The sequence below is a fragment of the Malurus melanocephalus genome, unplaced genomic scaffold (assembly GCF_030028575.1).
Source record: "Malurus melanocephalus ecotype Western Australia unplaced genomic scaffold, MMel_1.1 scaffold_478, whole genome shotgun sequence".
Taxonomy (NCBI): domain Eukaryota; kingdom Metazoa; phylum Chordata; class Aves; order Passeriformes; family Maluridae; genus Malurus; species Malurus melanocephalus.
Window position 1 is genome coordinate 406,816 of NW_026623710.1, and position 16,625 is coordinate 423,440.

General features: G+C 36.4%; 1 protein-coding gene across 1 annotated transcript in view; it reads right to left on the bottom strand.

Moving 5' to 3' along the window:
- Positions 1–16,625, bottom strand: part of PCLO (piccolo presynaptic cytomatrix protein) — a 316,269-nt gene that overhangs the window by 281,210 nt on the left and 18,434 nt on the right. Inside the window, exon 3 of the mRNA XM_057380904.1 lies at positions 15,250–16,623. Coding sequence (XP_057236887.1) covers positions 15,250–16,623 — 1,374 coding nt within the window. The remainder of the gene's footprint in view (positions 1–15,249; positions 16,624–16,625) is intronic.

Below are 16,625 nucleotides of genomic sequence, written 5' to 3' on the forward strand. Positions count from 1 at the left end.
TTGTGGGTATATGACTAAAGTTTCTAATCACAAACCAATTACATATTTTCAAACTTCCACATCCATGCACATAGAGAAGTACCAAGAAAAACCAGCATGCATCACTTTAAATGATTGCACCACATTAGTCACCTTCTTAAAAGATTTCATTCATCATAATGGTCTTTACTCAAGAAGAATGAAATTTGTCACCTACTTTCTTTATAAGCTTTCTCTTTCTCTTTGAAAAGTTCAATCAAGCAAACGGATCTCCTTGTAGAATGTCACTCTTTCAAAAGAATTTGGGCACAGCAGCACGCTACCCATAACCAGAAGGCTGAAGGAGATCAGTTTATTCATGTGAAAATTTTTTACTTGCAAGACTAAGGCTTGAAATGTGAGTTTCTGAAATTTCCTGAAAATCCTTCTAAGCCTGGTAAAGTAATGTTTAGGGTTCTAGTGCTATATCTCTGAACATATCTGGAAATAACTACTAATGAGAGCCAAAGTTTCTCACTTAGCTAATCAGTTTAGAAGATGAATCTATAAAATCCTAAATGCCACCATGAAAATATATCCCCAGAGACAGAAACTGGCATTTAGTTCTGCTGCTGTTAGTTCTTAAGGCCGACTTATTATAGTCACATCCTGTCAGACAACACTATCTGCTAAAACCAAGAAACATATTTCTATTGATTTGAACAGTTGCTACACGATTCTGATTGAGCAATGCCAGCCTCTCTGAAATCAGACTCATTTCCATCAACTCTTGAGAAATAAATCAAGGAAAATTGCATTTATGTTTGCTATTTGATTAATTTTGAGGTGCCTTTCTTCTTAAWGACATCTCTGTCTTGTAACTCCTTCCCATATCTCACCTTCCACATAACTTCAGTCAGCTTAACAGGATTATGCTGACAGACAGCTGTCACAAGAGTAGGTGCTGTGCAGCTCTGGCATGGGCAAAGTGCATCTYCTTCTCATGGAACCACAGATGGACAAGAAATTACTTGTGCTGTGCTTTCCCTTTCCTTAAACACATCTGTCTAGTTTACAAGCCATTGGTTCCATAATTTTTCCACCTGTGATGAAGAATGAAGGCCACTGCAAAAATTAAGACAATTCTCTTGGTGAGAACTCTCCATATAGAACTTACAGACTCATCGTTCCCTTTTAGTAGCTTCCTGTGGGAAGAATTTTTAAAAACTGGAAAGACTGTCCTCAAGAACTGAGTTTGAGAACTTCATAACTTTTAAACTTCACTGAGACCAGGGAAAAAAACCTGATAAACTTCATTGATTAACTTGCGACTGATCATTGAAATCCATTCCTGTGACTAAGTCTGCATGACTTTCTGCCTTTATATTTGCAGGTCATGCATAATTCAAACATACACTGCTTTCACTTGCCTCACTTGGAATTACATTTGAGTGCTCWTCTGGGGTCTGAATCAGAAACCTTTGAAAAATGGACCTCCTGTATTCCCTTTCTATGCACTACAAGGTCTTACTTGATTTTATTCTACTTGTATATAGATAAATGCTTTAACATCAAGCATTTGAACATTTAATAGATCAGACATGCACCCTTTCTGACTGAACAAGGAAAAAAATCATCAAAGTTGAAAAGAAGCAAGGTAATGATTCAGAGTCTTCAYTGAAACCAAATGGCTTTCAAAAGTCATACAAGTCTTTGAATGAATCACTTGCAATGAATCTTTGCACTCCCCTACATTTACCCCATCAAATGTATTCTAACCACCATAAAATCCAATATACAAAAATATAYGCACCATCTGCAGATACATAAGGAAGTGATATACAGCATGAATCTATGCATTTGGATCTCTAAATACTTCCATTATGGTTTATGATGCTAAGAATAGACAGCATAGGGACTGAAGCCCAAAACTAAATCATGACACAGAAAATGCAGAGCCCTTCTTTTTAATACTTGCATGAAATAATTCCATCTGCCATATTCTGCCATGCTGAAGCACTGCCTTCTGGTTTGGTACATTCAGGAGAWATAAGGAATATAACTGGAAGGAAATACACTTTTGCTAACTGGACTTAYTAGTTTTTATTGCACTTACTTGCAAATCATCATCTTTCTGTCAGCATCTTCTTTCTACTTGCCTTTTTTCATTTCTCCTAATGTTTTAAAAAATGGATCTTTTTGGAAGTTAAATATCATGTTCAYACATTTAACTCCACTATCAAGTGGAAAACGCAGTATGAACCACTGCTTTAAATGGCTGAAAATAAAACGTGGAGAGAAGAGAGTGATACTATAGCATACTWGTGTTTCAAACACAAAATTCAAGATGTATCTTCTCTCACACAGATTTAGTACAACAAACTTGAAGTCAAGCATGGAGAAATAAGTGATGCCAAGGAAACAGCAGATGAGACCTGCMAGCAGACATAAATATTTTTATGTGAACAGAAACTGCCCACGTAAGGTACATTCAAAAATGTGAAAGGTCTTAGAAGGTGTGCCAGGGGAATGAATAGTTTCCAACTACTAGTACCTGACCCCACTTTATCAGCAAGTACATACTTTGAACTTAAAAATTCAGTGTGACCTTCTTAAAACAGTGTCAATGTACTGGCATTCCTTTTCCTTTTTAATGAGGGGTTGCGTAAATAAGATTCCAATGCATAAAGAGAAGAAGCTGTGCAGRGGAAACTGAATTGTCATTGCAAGGACACCTTGATTTCTGCTGTTTTCTACTGCAGACATACAAACTTTAGTACTAAAAGGAATTGAATGCTTTTCAGTGCATTGTTCAATGATTTCATAGACTATGAGGCCACATTTTATACAATCTATGCAAGCAACGGGAAACTAATTTAAAAGTATATTAATACCCCGTAATGCACACAGAATTAATCCAAGTCATAAGGACAAAATGAGTCAATGGGAATAAAGCAAACTGAGGGGCAAAGGTCATCCAAGAAATGCAATCACTGTCACAGCCTTGGATTCAGAAAGAAAATTAGAGAAATTTTTCCTTGACATGCTCTGAAAATTATATCCTGCATGCTCATGAAGACCCAAAAATTTCATCCTGATTCCTGTTATAATTATAATATATCAATAATTGTTAGCTACTAATTATGAATTTATAATATATGCTCTTGTAGAATTTCATTGTAGTGATAACACATCATTTCTGATGTCATATCCCTGGATCTAAAAGGCAAATAACTACTTATATTTGAATAACAAGTTTAGATAAAAAAATATAGCTTATGTGCTTGTAATGAATCATTAATTCTATATGGATATGTCATCCAAACAAATTATTTTTTAGGAGCCTGAAACACCTCATAAATCCTATTGGAACATAGGGATTAACTGTTTTCACGTGCATAGAGATTCAGAAAATACATAATTACTGAACAAATTTTCATTGCAGTGTACTTCAAAGCCCTGTAAATCACAGAGTTTTTTAAGCCTTGCACTTTAGAAAATGCATATACTGGTTCAAGATGCAATAACAGAAGTTCTGAAATGGAAAACCAGCCACTAACTAATGAAGTTACCGCATTAACCCTCCATTTTTTTCTCCTCCACTGCCTTGAAGCAAAAAAAGATACTTTAAAAAAAAATCTTTAATGTAAAAGATGACAAGACAAAGAAGACCCACAGTTAATAGAAAAAATAGCATAATTTGAAATACAAACAACAACACTTTCAGAATATATGGATAGGAAATTTATGTAAGAGGAGGGGAAAGCAGAAAGATGTATTTAGCTGAACTGATTCAAATATAAATATTGCAGACATTCAGATCAGGTCAAAGTTCAACTCTTGGAACATCCTATGAAATTTTAGCTTGAATTTTCTCCTAACCATTCCTCTCCTCCAAAAGAGTATCTATACCTTTTATTGTTGAACCTGTTAATATAACTTGGAGAAGTCAAAATATACCTGCCATGGAGAAGATCTGCTAGGATATATTTTGTAGATATATCACAGTAATCCGAAATCTACACTATCTAGAATAACTGTCTGTGTGAAAATCACTGATGTACTGTGATTAATGACCAGTTTGGAGTTAGTATCCCTTAGCATGGACTGATCTGTGTTTCCTCTGGACCCTGTCACTTTCAATAATATCTTTAAGTTGTGTTTATAGTCAAGTGCTTCACYCTGCTGCCATGATGCTGTAAGTCACAACATGTGTGTTCTGTACTCTTGAGAATTGTATGAAAATAAGGGGAGGCATTGGATAAAAGCCATGCTGGAAGATTTGCAGCATCCTGGACTGTCTTTATTAGGAGCATAGCTAACAGGTCTAGAGAGGTGATTATCCCCCCATACTCTGTTCTGGTGGGAGAGTTCTTTGTCTGGTTCTTGGCTTTCCAATAAAGTAGAGACATGGAAGTAAAAATAAAAAGTCCAGTAAAGGGTCATGAACACAATTAAGGGACTGGAGTATCACTCATAGAAGGAGAATGTGAGAGAACTAGCACTGGAAAAGAGAAGCCTGAAAAGAAGGCTCAGGAAGGTTGTCTCAGTGTGTACAAAATCACTGGAGGAGAGTGAAAAGAAGGAGACTGACTTTAATGGCATCCAATGAACGGACAAAATTTCAAATGATCATAAATTCAAATATTAGGCACTCCATTTATTCACTTAAGTTTATTTGCAAAGAAATATTCATTTAGGAAAAYACTTAAAAAGGAAAAAGAAAGGAAGGTGGCCAAAGTTTGTCTAAAAAGKTTGCCATCTCCAAATCTGGAACTACTCAAACACTAACTGTCCCTAAGAAACCTCCTCCAACTGACCCTGCTTTGGTCAGGGATTTGGCCAGGATRATCTATTGTGGTTTGTAAGTAGAGRGAGCTTCACCTTGCCCATTACAGGTACTAAAGACAAACAGATACAACATCAAATATACTTTCATTTCATCTTGGAAAGACAAGGACCAGACTCAAATGTGGCTAAGSAACTCATCAGGGAAACTGCATCATACATTAGGCCAACACCTAATAAGCCCATTCACAATATTAAAGCGGAATCTTGCAGTTATCAATAGCATACAAAAGAAAGGAAGGGTGGAGACAAGTAAGAATTTCACTGAAGCCTCTAATTATATCTATTATATCTATATAATTATAAAACATTATGGATTCCAAGACAAGTTCCTTTAGCTACAATGTATGTTCATTGCACCTCACAAAAAATACACTGACCAGATTTGACACTTGAAGGGTGACAGAGCACTAACAAAATCCTTACAGGTCCAGAAAAGAAGCAGCGCAGTTAAAGTATTTTAAAAGATTCCAAATCAAACGGGAGATCATGTTTTGATCAGGACATCCTTCTGCTGATTGGTGCTATAGAAGAAAAATGGCACCTCTCTTCTTCTTTAGAGRTCTGGGATAACAGAATAATTGAGTCCCAGCTCTACTGAGCACATAACTTTAAAAATTCACTACACAGCACAATACAAGTGTTCTTAGCTCAGACTGATTCAGGAAAAAACAGAAGTGCATTGCAGGTCAGCGCAAAGGTGCACACACAGAAAGAGGCAGTCCTGTTGAACTTGYTCTGTAATGAGTACAAAGCCTACACTTTCTCAGTCTTACAAATGTCAYACCATAACATCAATCTGGAGCCACATTGAGCAGGAAATACATTGCACTTAAAAAAAGAAAAATGAAGCATAATTTGGTTTTATTCTGAGTTCTTGTCTTTCTATAGTTAAAATTAAGCTTTACAAAAATCTAAATATTTTTAGAGATAGTGCTGAAACTTTAATCAAATGTCCATTTCTGATTTTAAAAGAAAAATAGAAAAACTKTTATGAAACACCAGAAAGAGCCAGAAGGTAGAATATGTTGAAACTTTAAGCCACTTTTCAGTGTCAATTTGACTGAGCAAACAAAAAATTTAGTGCATATTTTAATACAAAAACATTTAAGAAATAAGAGTATTTCAAATATTCCAGATTTTCTCCTACTGTATTTCCAAAGTAAAAAGAGAGCATCTAAAGTTGGTTATGTGCCCAGGCTGGTTTTCTTACTAKGTCAGAGTTCAATATTTCATGAATTGCTGTGGGAAAATAATATTTATACAGACATTTAAGAGTTGGTATGTTTGTTTAAGGGAGGGTGAGGAACAGGAACAGGCATCTCTGACAGCTTTTCTAGACAGTTAAGAATTTAGCATCATGCTTTAAATGTACAAAAATGTAGTTACTAACTAATATCCTGAAGACAATAGCTAAGAGCTTTTCGACAGYGGAAAGAAATATGTATTTTTCTTCTCAAATAAAAACGGAGATACAAAATTTAAGATCAATTACAGAAATGGCACTTCAAAAAAAATCAGATATTTGTATTGACAACTACTGATGAAGATCAGAATTATGTCAACATCTTCAGTGTACTCCGGTATTTGCAAATGTGTGCAATTATGAGAATGCCTGTGTAAAACCAAACAAATCACAACAATATGCGCCTTACTGATGTCAGRAAAATGGCCAGAAATCTCAAAACAAACAAAAAAAAMMCCAAAATAAAAAACAARCAAAGCAAATAAAAAACCAAAAACATCTGCAGCTGCCCAGTTTTTCAGGTAACCACAAAATCTTCTCAAAAAAGTAACTAAATGCATTAAAATAGTATACATAAGGACATGTAATCTCTGTACATGACAACTGGACCATTTCCAATGTGAGGGCTGTTTGCTAAGGAAAAAAAAAAAGGGAAAACAAAAATAAAACCCAATGACAACAAAGAAATTTACTAACCTAGAAATACTAAAAACAGAAGACCACCAGATGGTCTTTCAAGTCTTGTCCTTAGAAGCCTAAGTTACCTCACTGTCTGAGTAATTTCATTAACCTYCAAAACACAGATGGAAAAATAATACACCTCATCATCCTTCTCAGCGAGTGTTCTGGTCTGATACGGCCTACTGGTTCTTACATTTTATTTATAGTGATGCAAAAATGTATATTCTTCCCCCTTCCCCCAAACTAAACARTATTTTGTGCAAAATTCAGGCAGAATATTACAGCAGCAGCTAATCCCCGTCTTCAACATCAGTCTGTGACCTCCTGTTTGAAATGCTGCTAGACAGCATCTCCAGCAGCTTACTGGCATGAATCTAATCGCCTTTCCACTACGATATAATGGCTTAGGTTCCCCTCAGCCCTCATCTTTACTCGTAGTAATACTAGAGAAATCAATTTAATAGATAAATAACATTAAATCTAAAGCCAGGTTTGTTCTCATTCTGGTCCACTGAACTATATGTGTTTCAGAATTACTAAAAATAAYTACTGGTCACTGTCTCCTCAAATGACACATTCTTTCCATTACTCCRGGAGAAATATTGATGTGTAGAATACAAACAGAAATCAGGTAAGTGCTCCCACTTGCTCATTTCTTCTCTTCCTTTACCTATGAAGGTTTATTTTTACAGCTGGTCACACTTCTTGTAAACAGTTAAAATTAGYTGCAAAATTAGTTTGATTATGCTCATGCTATTCGATTAAGTTTAAAATCTCCCCACAGTAGTAGCAAACAAGTGTTTTTTAGAATTTCTTTGTGTTAAATGTTGACCCTTCTTTTAAGATGCTGTTGTGGTGCGACAAACATTCAGCTTTTGGTCAGCAGGAATATTACATGAAWTTTTTAACATATGCAAGAATTGGARCTTAACTTCTTTAATATAAATAGCTTTATTCTTCAAGAAATGAGATCACAAAATGCATGCAAATGTTTTAATTGACAGAATACTGTCTTCTCAGAATTTTATTAATACTACAATACCTATCAGTCCTACTTCAGTCAATCACAGTAACAAATATTCAGGTAAAAATATCCTGGTTGCAGATAAGTAAAACTATCAGATATTTTTCAAAATGCTATTATAGCATTTGTTCCTTGGAAGAGCACCAGCTATCCATATTCCAGGAATATTAAAAATTTAATTTGAAACTCCTCCCTATAGGGAATCTATCAGAACACCAAAACTATGTTAGGGTTTTTACAAAAAGCCAAATTGTTTATATTTTTATGGCCACACAAGTTATGAAAATGTCTCCATATATCATTCATGTGATCAGATACTATGTAATGTCTTGCCTGGGCAAGAAAACAAAAAACAAACAAACAAAAAAAAAAAAAAAAAAAAAAAAAAAAAAAAAAAAAAAAAACAAACCAAAAAAAAAAAAAGAAAAAAAGAAAAAGAAAAAGAAAAAGAAAGAAAAGAAACTGAGGCACTTAGCAGACATTACATTTTGTCTGTGTAAGAAAATCTGGAAGTGGGTCATTGGGTCTTATATTGAAATTAACTAATAACAATTTAAAGTCCCTAAATTAGGCAATATTTTTCTCAATAAAAAATGAAAAAAACCATATTTTTCTGTAATGGAAGAGAAAAACATGAAATACCTTTGTCTCAATAAATTCCCTTCAAATTACTAACATAAAGTTGAGTAGATAAATWCAAACAATTAATACCAGCTTAACTTTCAAAACGTAGCTTCTTCCTCATTTGATAATGGGACACCAACCAAATTTCTAATGAAGTAACAGAGGAGAAAATCACCTGGCTCGAGGCCAGGTCAGTAATTTTCCTGATAATCTGTTTTAGATTTGTGACTGCAGCTTGACTGTCTCTAATGCACTAGTCTATAAACTATCTGCACAGGAGTAAAATAGAACWCACACAAGAATCAACAATACTGAAAGCTCTGGATTAACCACTCACCTAAGWATTTTATCTTTCAAAAATGCAAAGGCATCTAAGGTGGAATAAATTTATGTAAGGAAAGAATTCATTGCAAATTAATTCCAAGTGGATGAAGAATAGCCAGATAGACAGGAGCTGTGYGCCAGCAGCAGTGCTGCAGTAGACATCCCTTTGGATTTCACACCATCAATGGCCATTACCAGCGTTAATAAAAGCCATCTGGCCCTACATGGCTTTATGTCTATATCTCATTGTTGGTTTCAATGGAGGTCTTTGTTCAGAGAGGTAATTTGGAAACTTTTAGAGAGTAGAATAAAGAAAACAAATAGCAGGCAATTAATCATGGTATTAGTCACTCCAAAGGTCACACTATTACTTTGAGCAATGAGACCAATCTTCACTCCTTGAATTTAATTTCAGTGGGGAAAAAACAAAACCTAATTTTATGGTCATAAATACTGAAAATGAAAATTAACAAGAATGCAGTCTTGTAACTAATGCCTTGACTAATAACTGTGGAGATCCAAGCTGCCTTGCTTTCAAATATTGTCCCAAGATCACRTTTAGAAAAAACCATCAAAACCTGACTGCCAAAAAATGAAACTGCATTCATGTATAATTTGCTCCAGACCAAGCAGCTCTACTGAACTGCAGGACATTTGTTCAGAGAAAGCTATGGGAAATTTAAACAAATCCATCACAGAACATCTACTGAATAGGTTATCTGGATAAAGTGGTCCACTTTGTTGAAACTTGAGTGTAGACTCTTGGGGTCTTGGAGAAAATTGGGAGGCAAGAAGYTTGGCTGTACCATGGCAGCAACAGGCATGAGCTAAGGATGAGTCCCCAAGTCCCATGCCTATTTGTAGATTTGAATTTTGCATATAATACCATTGAAGAACAAATAAACTTGGCAAACCACCACCACATCACACTTGACCATGAGAATTCTAATTCTAATTATTATTATTATTATTATTATTATTATTATTATTATTATTATTATTATTATTGGAACTGCAGCTGGTATGTCTCATACCAAGCACTACTGCCTCTGGTTGAACTATTCTCAAAGACACACCAAAATCAGACCCCAAAAGAAATTTCCATGTCTGGACTCCAAAGCGGCTTAAAAAGAAGTTAGACACTGCCCAAAATGAACAGCTTGAGCCATGTGCAGAAGACAGAAGTTCAGGCCTCTGTAAAATTATCAGGTCAAAGCTGGGTTTTTTGGAACACAGCTTTAGCTGAGGCACCAGAGAAGGACACAAGTTCCTAACATCCTTAAAGTATCTGTCTGTCTTTAAGTATTTAAATACCTCTGCAAATGTGAATACCAGAAATCTAACTCTGTTAGAGCTTAAGCTCTTCAGCCTTATTTAAAAAGTGAATTCAGGTATTATTTTTTAAAAAAATATTTATTTGTGTTTAATTTTTACTAAACATCCAGAGTAATTCCATATTAGCCCTCCCATTCATGTATACACAATACATGTGCTTTATAGAAAAAATCAAAGAGGTGATTCATTCTGCTTTGAAAAATATTTCCACTTTAATTTTTTTTTTCTATTATGCATATTGATTAACTTAAACAGAAAAGTAGGATACCTAATTTAGAGTGAAATTAATTTCATTCGAATAGTCAAGAAATATAGTGGGGTTTTGATCATCTAAAATGCACTCTGTTTTTCAATGCCATATTTTATCTTTCAAAATAATAATTAGTTTAATATTTTCTCAATTATAAAGAATTATCATTTAATGGATATMATTTCCATAAATGTTAGGGAGTACATTGTTTCAGCCTATTATGTTCTGTATTATTTATTTACTTTATTAAACAGTAATAGCATTCACTTTCTTGCAATCAAAATTTTAAAAGGATCTTTAAAGGGAGAGGGAAGAAGCAGAGAAGATAAATTATGCAACTGAAAGGAGTGATTGTTTTTCTCTTTGTATCTTTACTGCAAATTCTTCTTCACTGTTTCCCAGACACCATCTGTTTCCAAAACAACTCATCACCAAACATAAGGGAGAAGACAGGAATTTCTTATAGGAGTTAAACCTGCCAGTTTGCAGAGTGGTCTGAGCTTTTCAAGTAGGAAATACATGACAGTACAGAGCTGTTAATTAATTAAAGATAGGMAATGGGTGTCACCTCAGATGATGCAGTAAACTATTTTAGGGGTTTTCATTAGAATAATAGATGGATTATTAGTTTATAATAAGCTGCACACTTGTCTTAAGAAGTCCAAAGCACATTTGGGCATTCAATAGCTGTGTTTGATTCACTTAATATAGGTTTTGGGTGGGAGGGTTAAATTATATTTTAAAGCCTACTTTTGAAGCTTGAATATCAGGCCACACTTGCTCAGGGCCTCTCTCCATTTCACTTATCAGGGAAGTCTTGGAAAACCAGAATCTAGCAGATTTATTCACACTGGGTGCTCACTCACCTGTGCCAGCACCCTTTCTGCAGGATTTTGGGAGCAGGTAGAAGAACCCAAGATATACCCAGGTATATGACACCATGCCACYACAAAATCTCTCCCTTCATGTCCACCTTATATCAGTTCCAAAACGTTATTTACTGCTACTCCTAGAAGCTCCTACTGGAAGTCCAGGGTCCCTATTTTTCACCTGGTAATGCCATGGAGTTTACTGATAGCATTGTGCTTATATATATATATATATATGAAAAACTTAAAAATTCTTTTGGCAAGTTATATATCTATATTAAAAAAAATCATAAGGATATCTAAAGATAAGGATATAGACTGGACAGAAACCACCAAGCTTTATTAGATTCCTGCCATCATATCCACCAATGTAAAACAATTTCATACAGACTATATGTGCCATAATAAACATATTAAGAAACATAATTCTAAATTTTTTTTGTATTATCAATTCTGATAACATCTCTAACAGATTATATCTTTTTCAAACAAAAAAATCCATAGCAATTCAGAGATATATCTTTTCTGCCCTTCTCCAGTCCTCCCTGTCCTTCTCCATCATTCAAAACAATTATCTCCTTTCTGTAGCCCCAGTAATTTATTTCACACATGGAACATTCTTTACTTCCTAGCACCTTTCCAGGTAATTTTATAGCTATCAGTAGACTAAAAAGTGCTTCTTTTTTTTTATCCTGGCAGTTCTATTAGATTAAATCCATTAGCACGATCACACATACACACTTCACATTTTCAGCTCATTCTGTTCATAACATGACCCTATTAAGATTTTATCCTTTGATATTGCCCATATAGAATATAAAAATCTGGATTATTTTATTTTTCCTTAGTTCAGCTTTTTAACCCATCTTTTTAAAAAATGTTTTATTACTGCATTAATTTATCACAGGTTCTATATTCCTGACTTTGACATACTTAATTACATTACAGACAACCATCTCCGCTCCTGCTCAATATTCTGAACAGTTCACTGTGTCTTAAATKCACAAAATGGTCGTTGCCACACATTTCATTTCTGACTTCAGCAGTTGTGATCTTGTGCTTTGTTGCTAAAAATAGAGCTGCTTCAAACTACCTGAGCTGGAAAGCTAATTACAGAGCTGGTAAACAGTTCTCCTCCCCATTGAGCAAATGGCAGAATAAGGAGTTTGCTAATGCACTAGGGCTCCCATGGTCCTGTGGGTCTCTGAAATCTATCAAGTGTCATTTATTTAATCTTCTGTGGCTGTTTGCATCATGGATAAATTAGCATTTAAGTAAATAACTGTTTGACTGTTGGATCAACAAATCAGGGAGAAAAAGAACAATCAGCTCATTTCAAGAAAACTTATTCTAGCCTAGTTCTCTGCTTGAACAAATCAAAACAATTTCACTGAAGTAAACAGTATATTGTTGATTTTGACTGGGTAAGAGTCTAGTTCTGTTTTCTGCAGTAGAGGGGTTATTAGAGGACTGACTGTTTGCAACAGCTGAAAGACTTTTTTGAAAGTTAWTTCTGTCACATACAGGCAAGAACGAATAACTGCCACTGCAAGAAATCACTTTCTTCCCTTAAAAGTACTCTCAGCCATGTCTGCAGCACAGCAGAACATTGGCTGGAAAAAAATCCCCCTGCTGCAAGATCTTAAGGTGGAAGTGCCCATGGGACTCCACTCATTTCCAGCCATTTGTGAGGAATGAATATGTAGACAATACATAAGCAACTCTCAGAACAACAGCGATACATCTGTAGGCCCAAAGCAAAACTAAGATATGCATTATGTTTGTTCACCCACAATCACTTCTGTGGCCAAGAGGGCATGTAGCTTCTGGAATTATATTTTTTTTAATCTGAATGTAGAATATAGGAACAAAAGAATTAGGTAGAACAAAAAAGAATTAAGTAGAAAGACCAATTCTAAAAAACATTTCTAACCCCCAAAGAAAAAGAGACAAATAAATAAAACATCCAAGACTGTACTAAATACATTAGAAGAATATGGTGGAGGAAAATAATATGCAAGTGAGCATAAACTATTTCCTCACCATCATGTTTCTGTCATGCAAAAAGTATATATTGTATACTGCCCATCCAGGGACAGAAGTGCTTTCTGAGGGTAAATACATTATTTACACAGCTCATTTGGGATATGAAAGGATGAGCTCCCTCTTCTCTCTGTCCAGTCTTTATGAAAAGGAAAGTCAGGATGCCCTCAGCCAAGAAAACCACCTCCTACTGTGAAGGAAAAGTCACTTGCCACTTTCTAGCAAAACTGAATGGAAAAAAGAAGGCAAGACAGAAAATGTGGACAGAGGTGGAAATGTGTAGTGTAAGGAAGAAGAAAATGCAAGCAGTAGCTAAAAAAACAAAGAAAGGCATGAGGAAGTCAGACTAAAGAAAACCAATCACATTTCAAGCTCTGCATATTTTGAAGACCAGAAACAAATAGAATCTTCTAACAAAAAGAGTGGTGAAAAAAACAGAAACAGAATACCAGCCTTCTCATTTTCACCAAAAGGAATCCAGCTAACACATTCACACACCACAAGGCAGTCCCACACCATCACAACTAAGCCAACTCTGAAGAACTCAAGTCATGCACTGGCACTTGCGTAGTTGTCATTTGAGCATTGTTTCACCAGAACTGACACATCTTGTTTCCATGGTACTCTGTGTATGCATACTAGAGTGCCTCTGGAAAAAGTCGTATGCATTTTCACATTTAAATCCATGTAAGTGTGTATGTGTGTGTGTGTGTGTGTGTGTGTGTGTGTGTGTGTTTATGCACACAACTGGACAATGATGAAGGAGTGGGAGTGTTTGACAGTATTCAGTTCATAAACAATGTTAAAAATCAATTGAATCCAAATTTTCAGTCACTGATCAATCTTCTCTTGTTTTCAAACCTTTCTTTCTCACTAAAGGACCACAAACACATTTGACAACATATTCACGTTTTGGATAAAATGTGCTTATTATAGTAGGACAAAGATCTCTCAAATTATAGTATATTCCAGAAAATAATACACAAAAAAAAGCATATGCAAACAGCCGCAGCAATATTTTCCCTGCAATGTGCTATTTATTCCAACATTTATTCTCACCTTAAGGCAGTTATGGTATCTTTAAGCCTGGCATCCATTTGTCATTTATTCATTCAGATTTCAAAAGCAGATCATTGACAGCCACAGTTCCCATGTGCTGCATAGACCAACTTAAACAATTCAAATGCTCACAAGTATTTTTAGGTGGTCTGCTTCTATTGAATTAAACTTGCCAAATTCATAGGGCAAKTAAGATGTATTTCCACCTTTCCATTAAGCTCCACTCCCCTTGTCRAAAAAATTTACACAGGGAAAGGAATAAAAACATGTAATGTGAGGAAACTGTTGAAAAGAAGTTATGTAATTCTTTTAAATGTAAGTAGCTGTCTCAGGCAATCACAAGAAAAGCACTTTCAAAGTGACAGTCTTTAATGAATGAAGTAACTTTGTGAGCCTTGTATTGTTCACGCCAAGAAATTATATCTTTCACCACACAGGTATCACTCAAACTTCAACCTTCCTAATCASCATCAGCATATGCAAGGACTCCAGAGCCAGAATGAGATTAATRGAATAAAGTTAGGGATATATTAAACGGGAGAGAAGGGCAATAACTAAGCATTAACACATTCCTTCATTCAATAGCTTTTTGAATCAGAGGCACTGATTAAAGAAGAACACGTTACAGACAACAATTAATTGCATGAAAAAGAAGCTTGTCCTTCAACAGACTGAAAGTACCGTAGTTTGCTGTGTCATAGTAGCACCAGTTTCAAAGGAGTTCATAACCATATCTGCTTATGTCTCAAAGCCTTAGTAACCATCTATATCACACCAACTTAACATGCCAAAAATTCATCAGAAGTACTATCTGACAAGAGACTAAGCTTCAAACAACACAGACACTTAACCTTAAAAGACCTCAGATGATGAAATGTTCAAGAAATTTTCTTAACAATTTATAGCCAAAAATCAGCTATTTATGTCTCCACAGCACAGGAGGCCTGCAGGTAGGAACACAGGGTAAATACAGACTCCATGGCCTTACCTCAGCTATGTGCGGCATTGGGTTAAATCCACAGAGGTTGCACACAACTTTCTTGCACTCTGTGCAGGTATTAAAGTTGGGAGGATCCTTAGAACCAATATTTAGTCCAGTTTTACAAAGAGGACAAGACATTTCAGGCTGGCTGGCTTTCTCTKGTTCTGGCAGCCCATCAGGTTTCTTAGCTTCAGCAGCCTGAGGCTTGCCATCCTTAGCCAAACCAGGCTTCTTCTCCGAATCAGATCCTTTAATTAAACCACTATCCACTTTTGATGGTTCTGATTTTTCAGTTGTAACAGGCTTGGCTTCTTTCTTTACAGSAGCAGCTTTTGGAAGAGGCTGAGCCTGACCAGCCTCTTTGGGGGCTGTTTGAGGGGCTGGAGGCTGGGGCTGCTTTGCTGCAGGACCAGGTGGAGGGGGAGCTGATGTCTGAGAGCCTGGCTGACCTGCTGTGGAAATTAAATTTGAGGCCTGGCTGAAGAATGAAGCTCCRAATCCAAAGAGTTTCCCAGTAACTGTTTCTTGTGGTGTTGTAGGCTGAGGCTTTGGGGCATCAGTGAGGCCTCCCAGATTAAGGCTGAAACGCCTTGATTGTTCTGGAGTTTTCTGAGGTGGCTGGGGCTGAGGTGCCGGCTGTGCTGGCCCTGGTTTGGGTCCTGYCCCTGCTTGTGGGCCCTTGGGAGCTGGTTTTGTATCAGGCTTTGGGGATGGTTTTGTTGGTAACCTTTTAGGATCATCTTTTGTTTGTGTTGGCTCAACGGGCTTTTGAGCTTTAGCATCTGGTCTAGCCCCAGGCTGAGGAGCAAGTTTGGGATCTGACTTCTGCCGGGACACTTGTGGGACAGGTTTGGAATCTGGTTTATCCCCAGCTGGTTTTGTGTCCTGTGATGGCTTTGGGGAGTCTGTTGCTTTCTGCTGAGCTGGCGGTTTGGGTCCTGCCAAGTCCTGTTTCTGCTCTGGTGCTGCCGAGGTAGATACAGAGTCTGCCGTAGGCTTCTGTGCACTGGGTTGTTTTTGTTTCTCTTCAGCCTGCGTTGGCTTGACCTGGTCAGGTTTTGGAGTGGTATCTGTTTGCTGGGAGATCTCAGCGGGCTCTGCACGGGGTTGTTTTGATTTTACAGGGGGAGACCCGGGCAAAGGWGTTTGCTTTTTTTGTGGTGGAGGTTTTTTWGAATCYGCTAACTGTGAAGGATCAGGTTTTGGAGTAACATCTTTCTTTTGTGCAGGCTGTGGCTGGGGAGTTTGTTTAGCCGGTGAGGATGGAATGGGTGTCTTCTGTTTGGGTGCAGGTGGCTGTGGCCCAGGACCAAGACCTGGTGCTAGGTCACCTCCTAACGCTCTTTGCATCTGGCAGTTTAAACAGAGCCATTCACTGATCT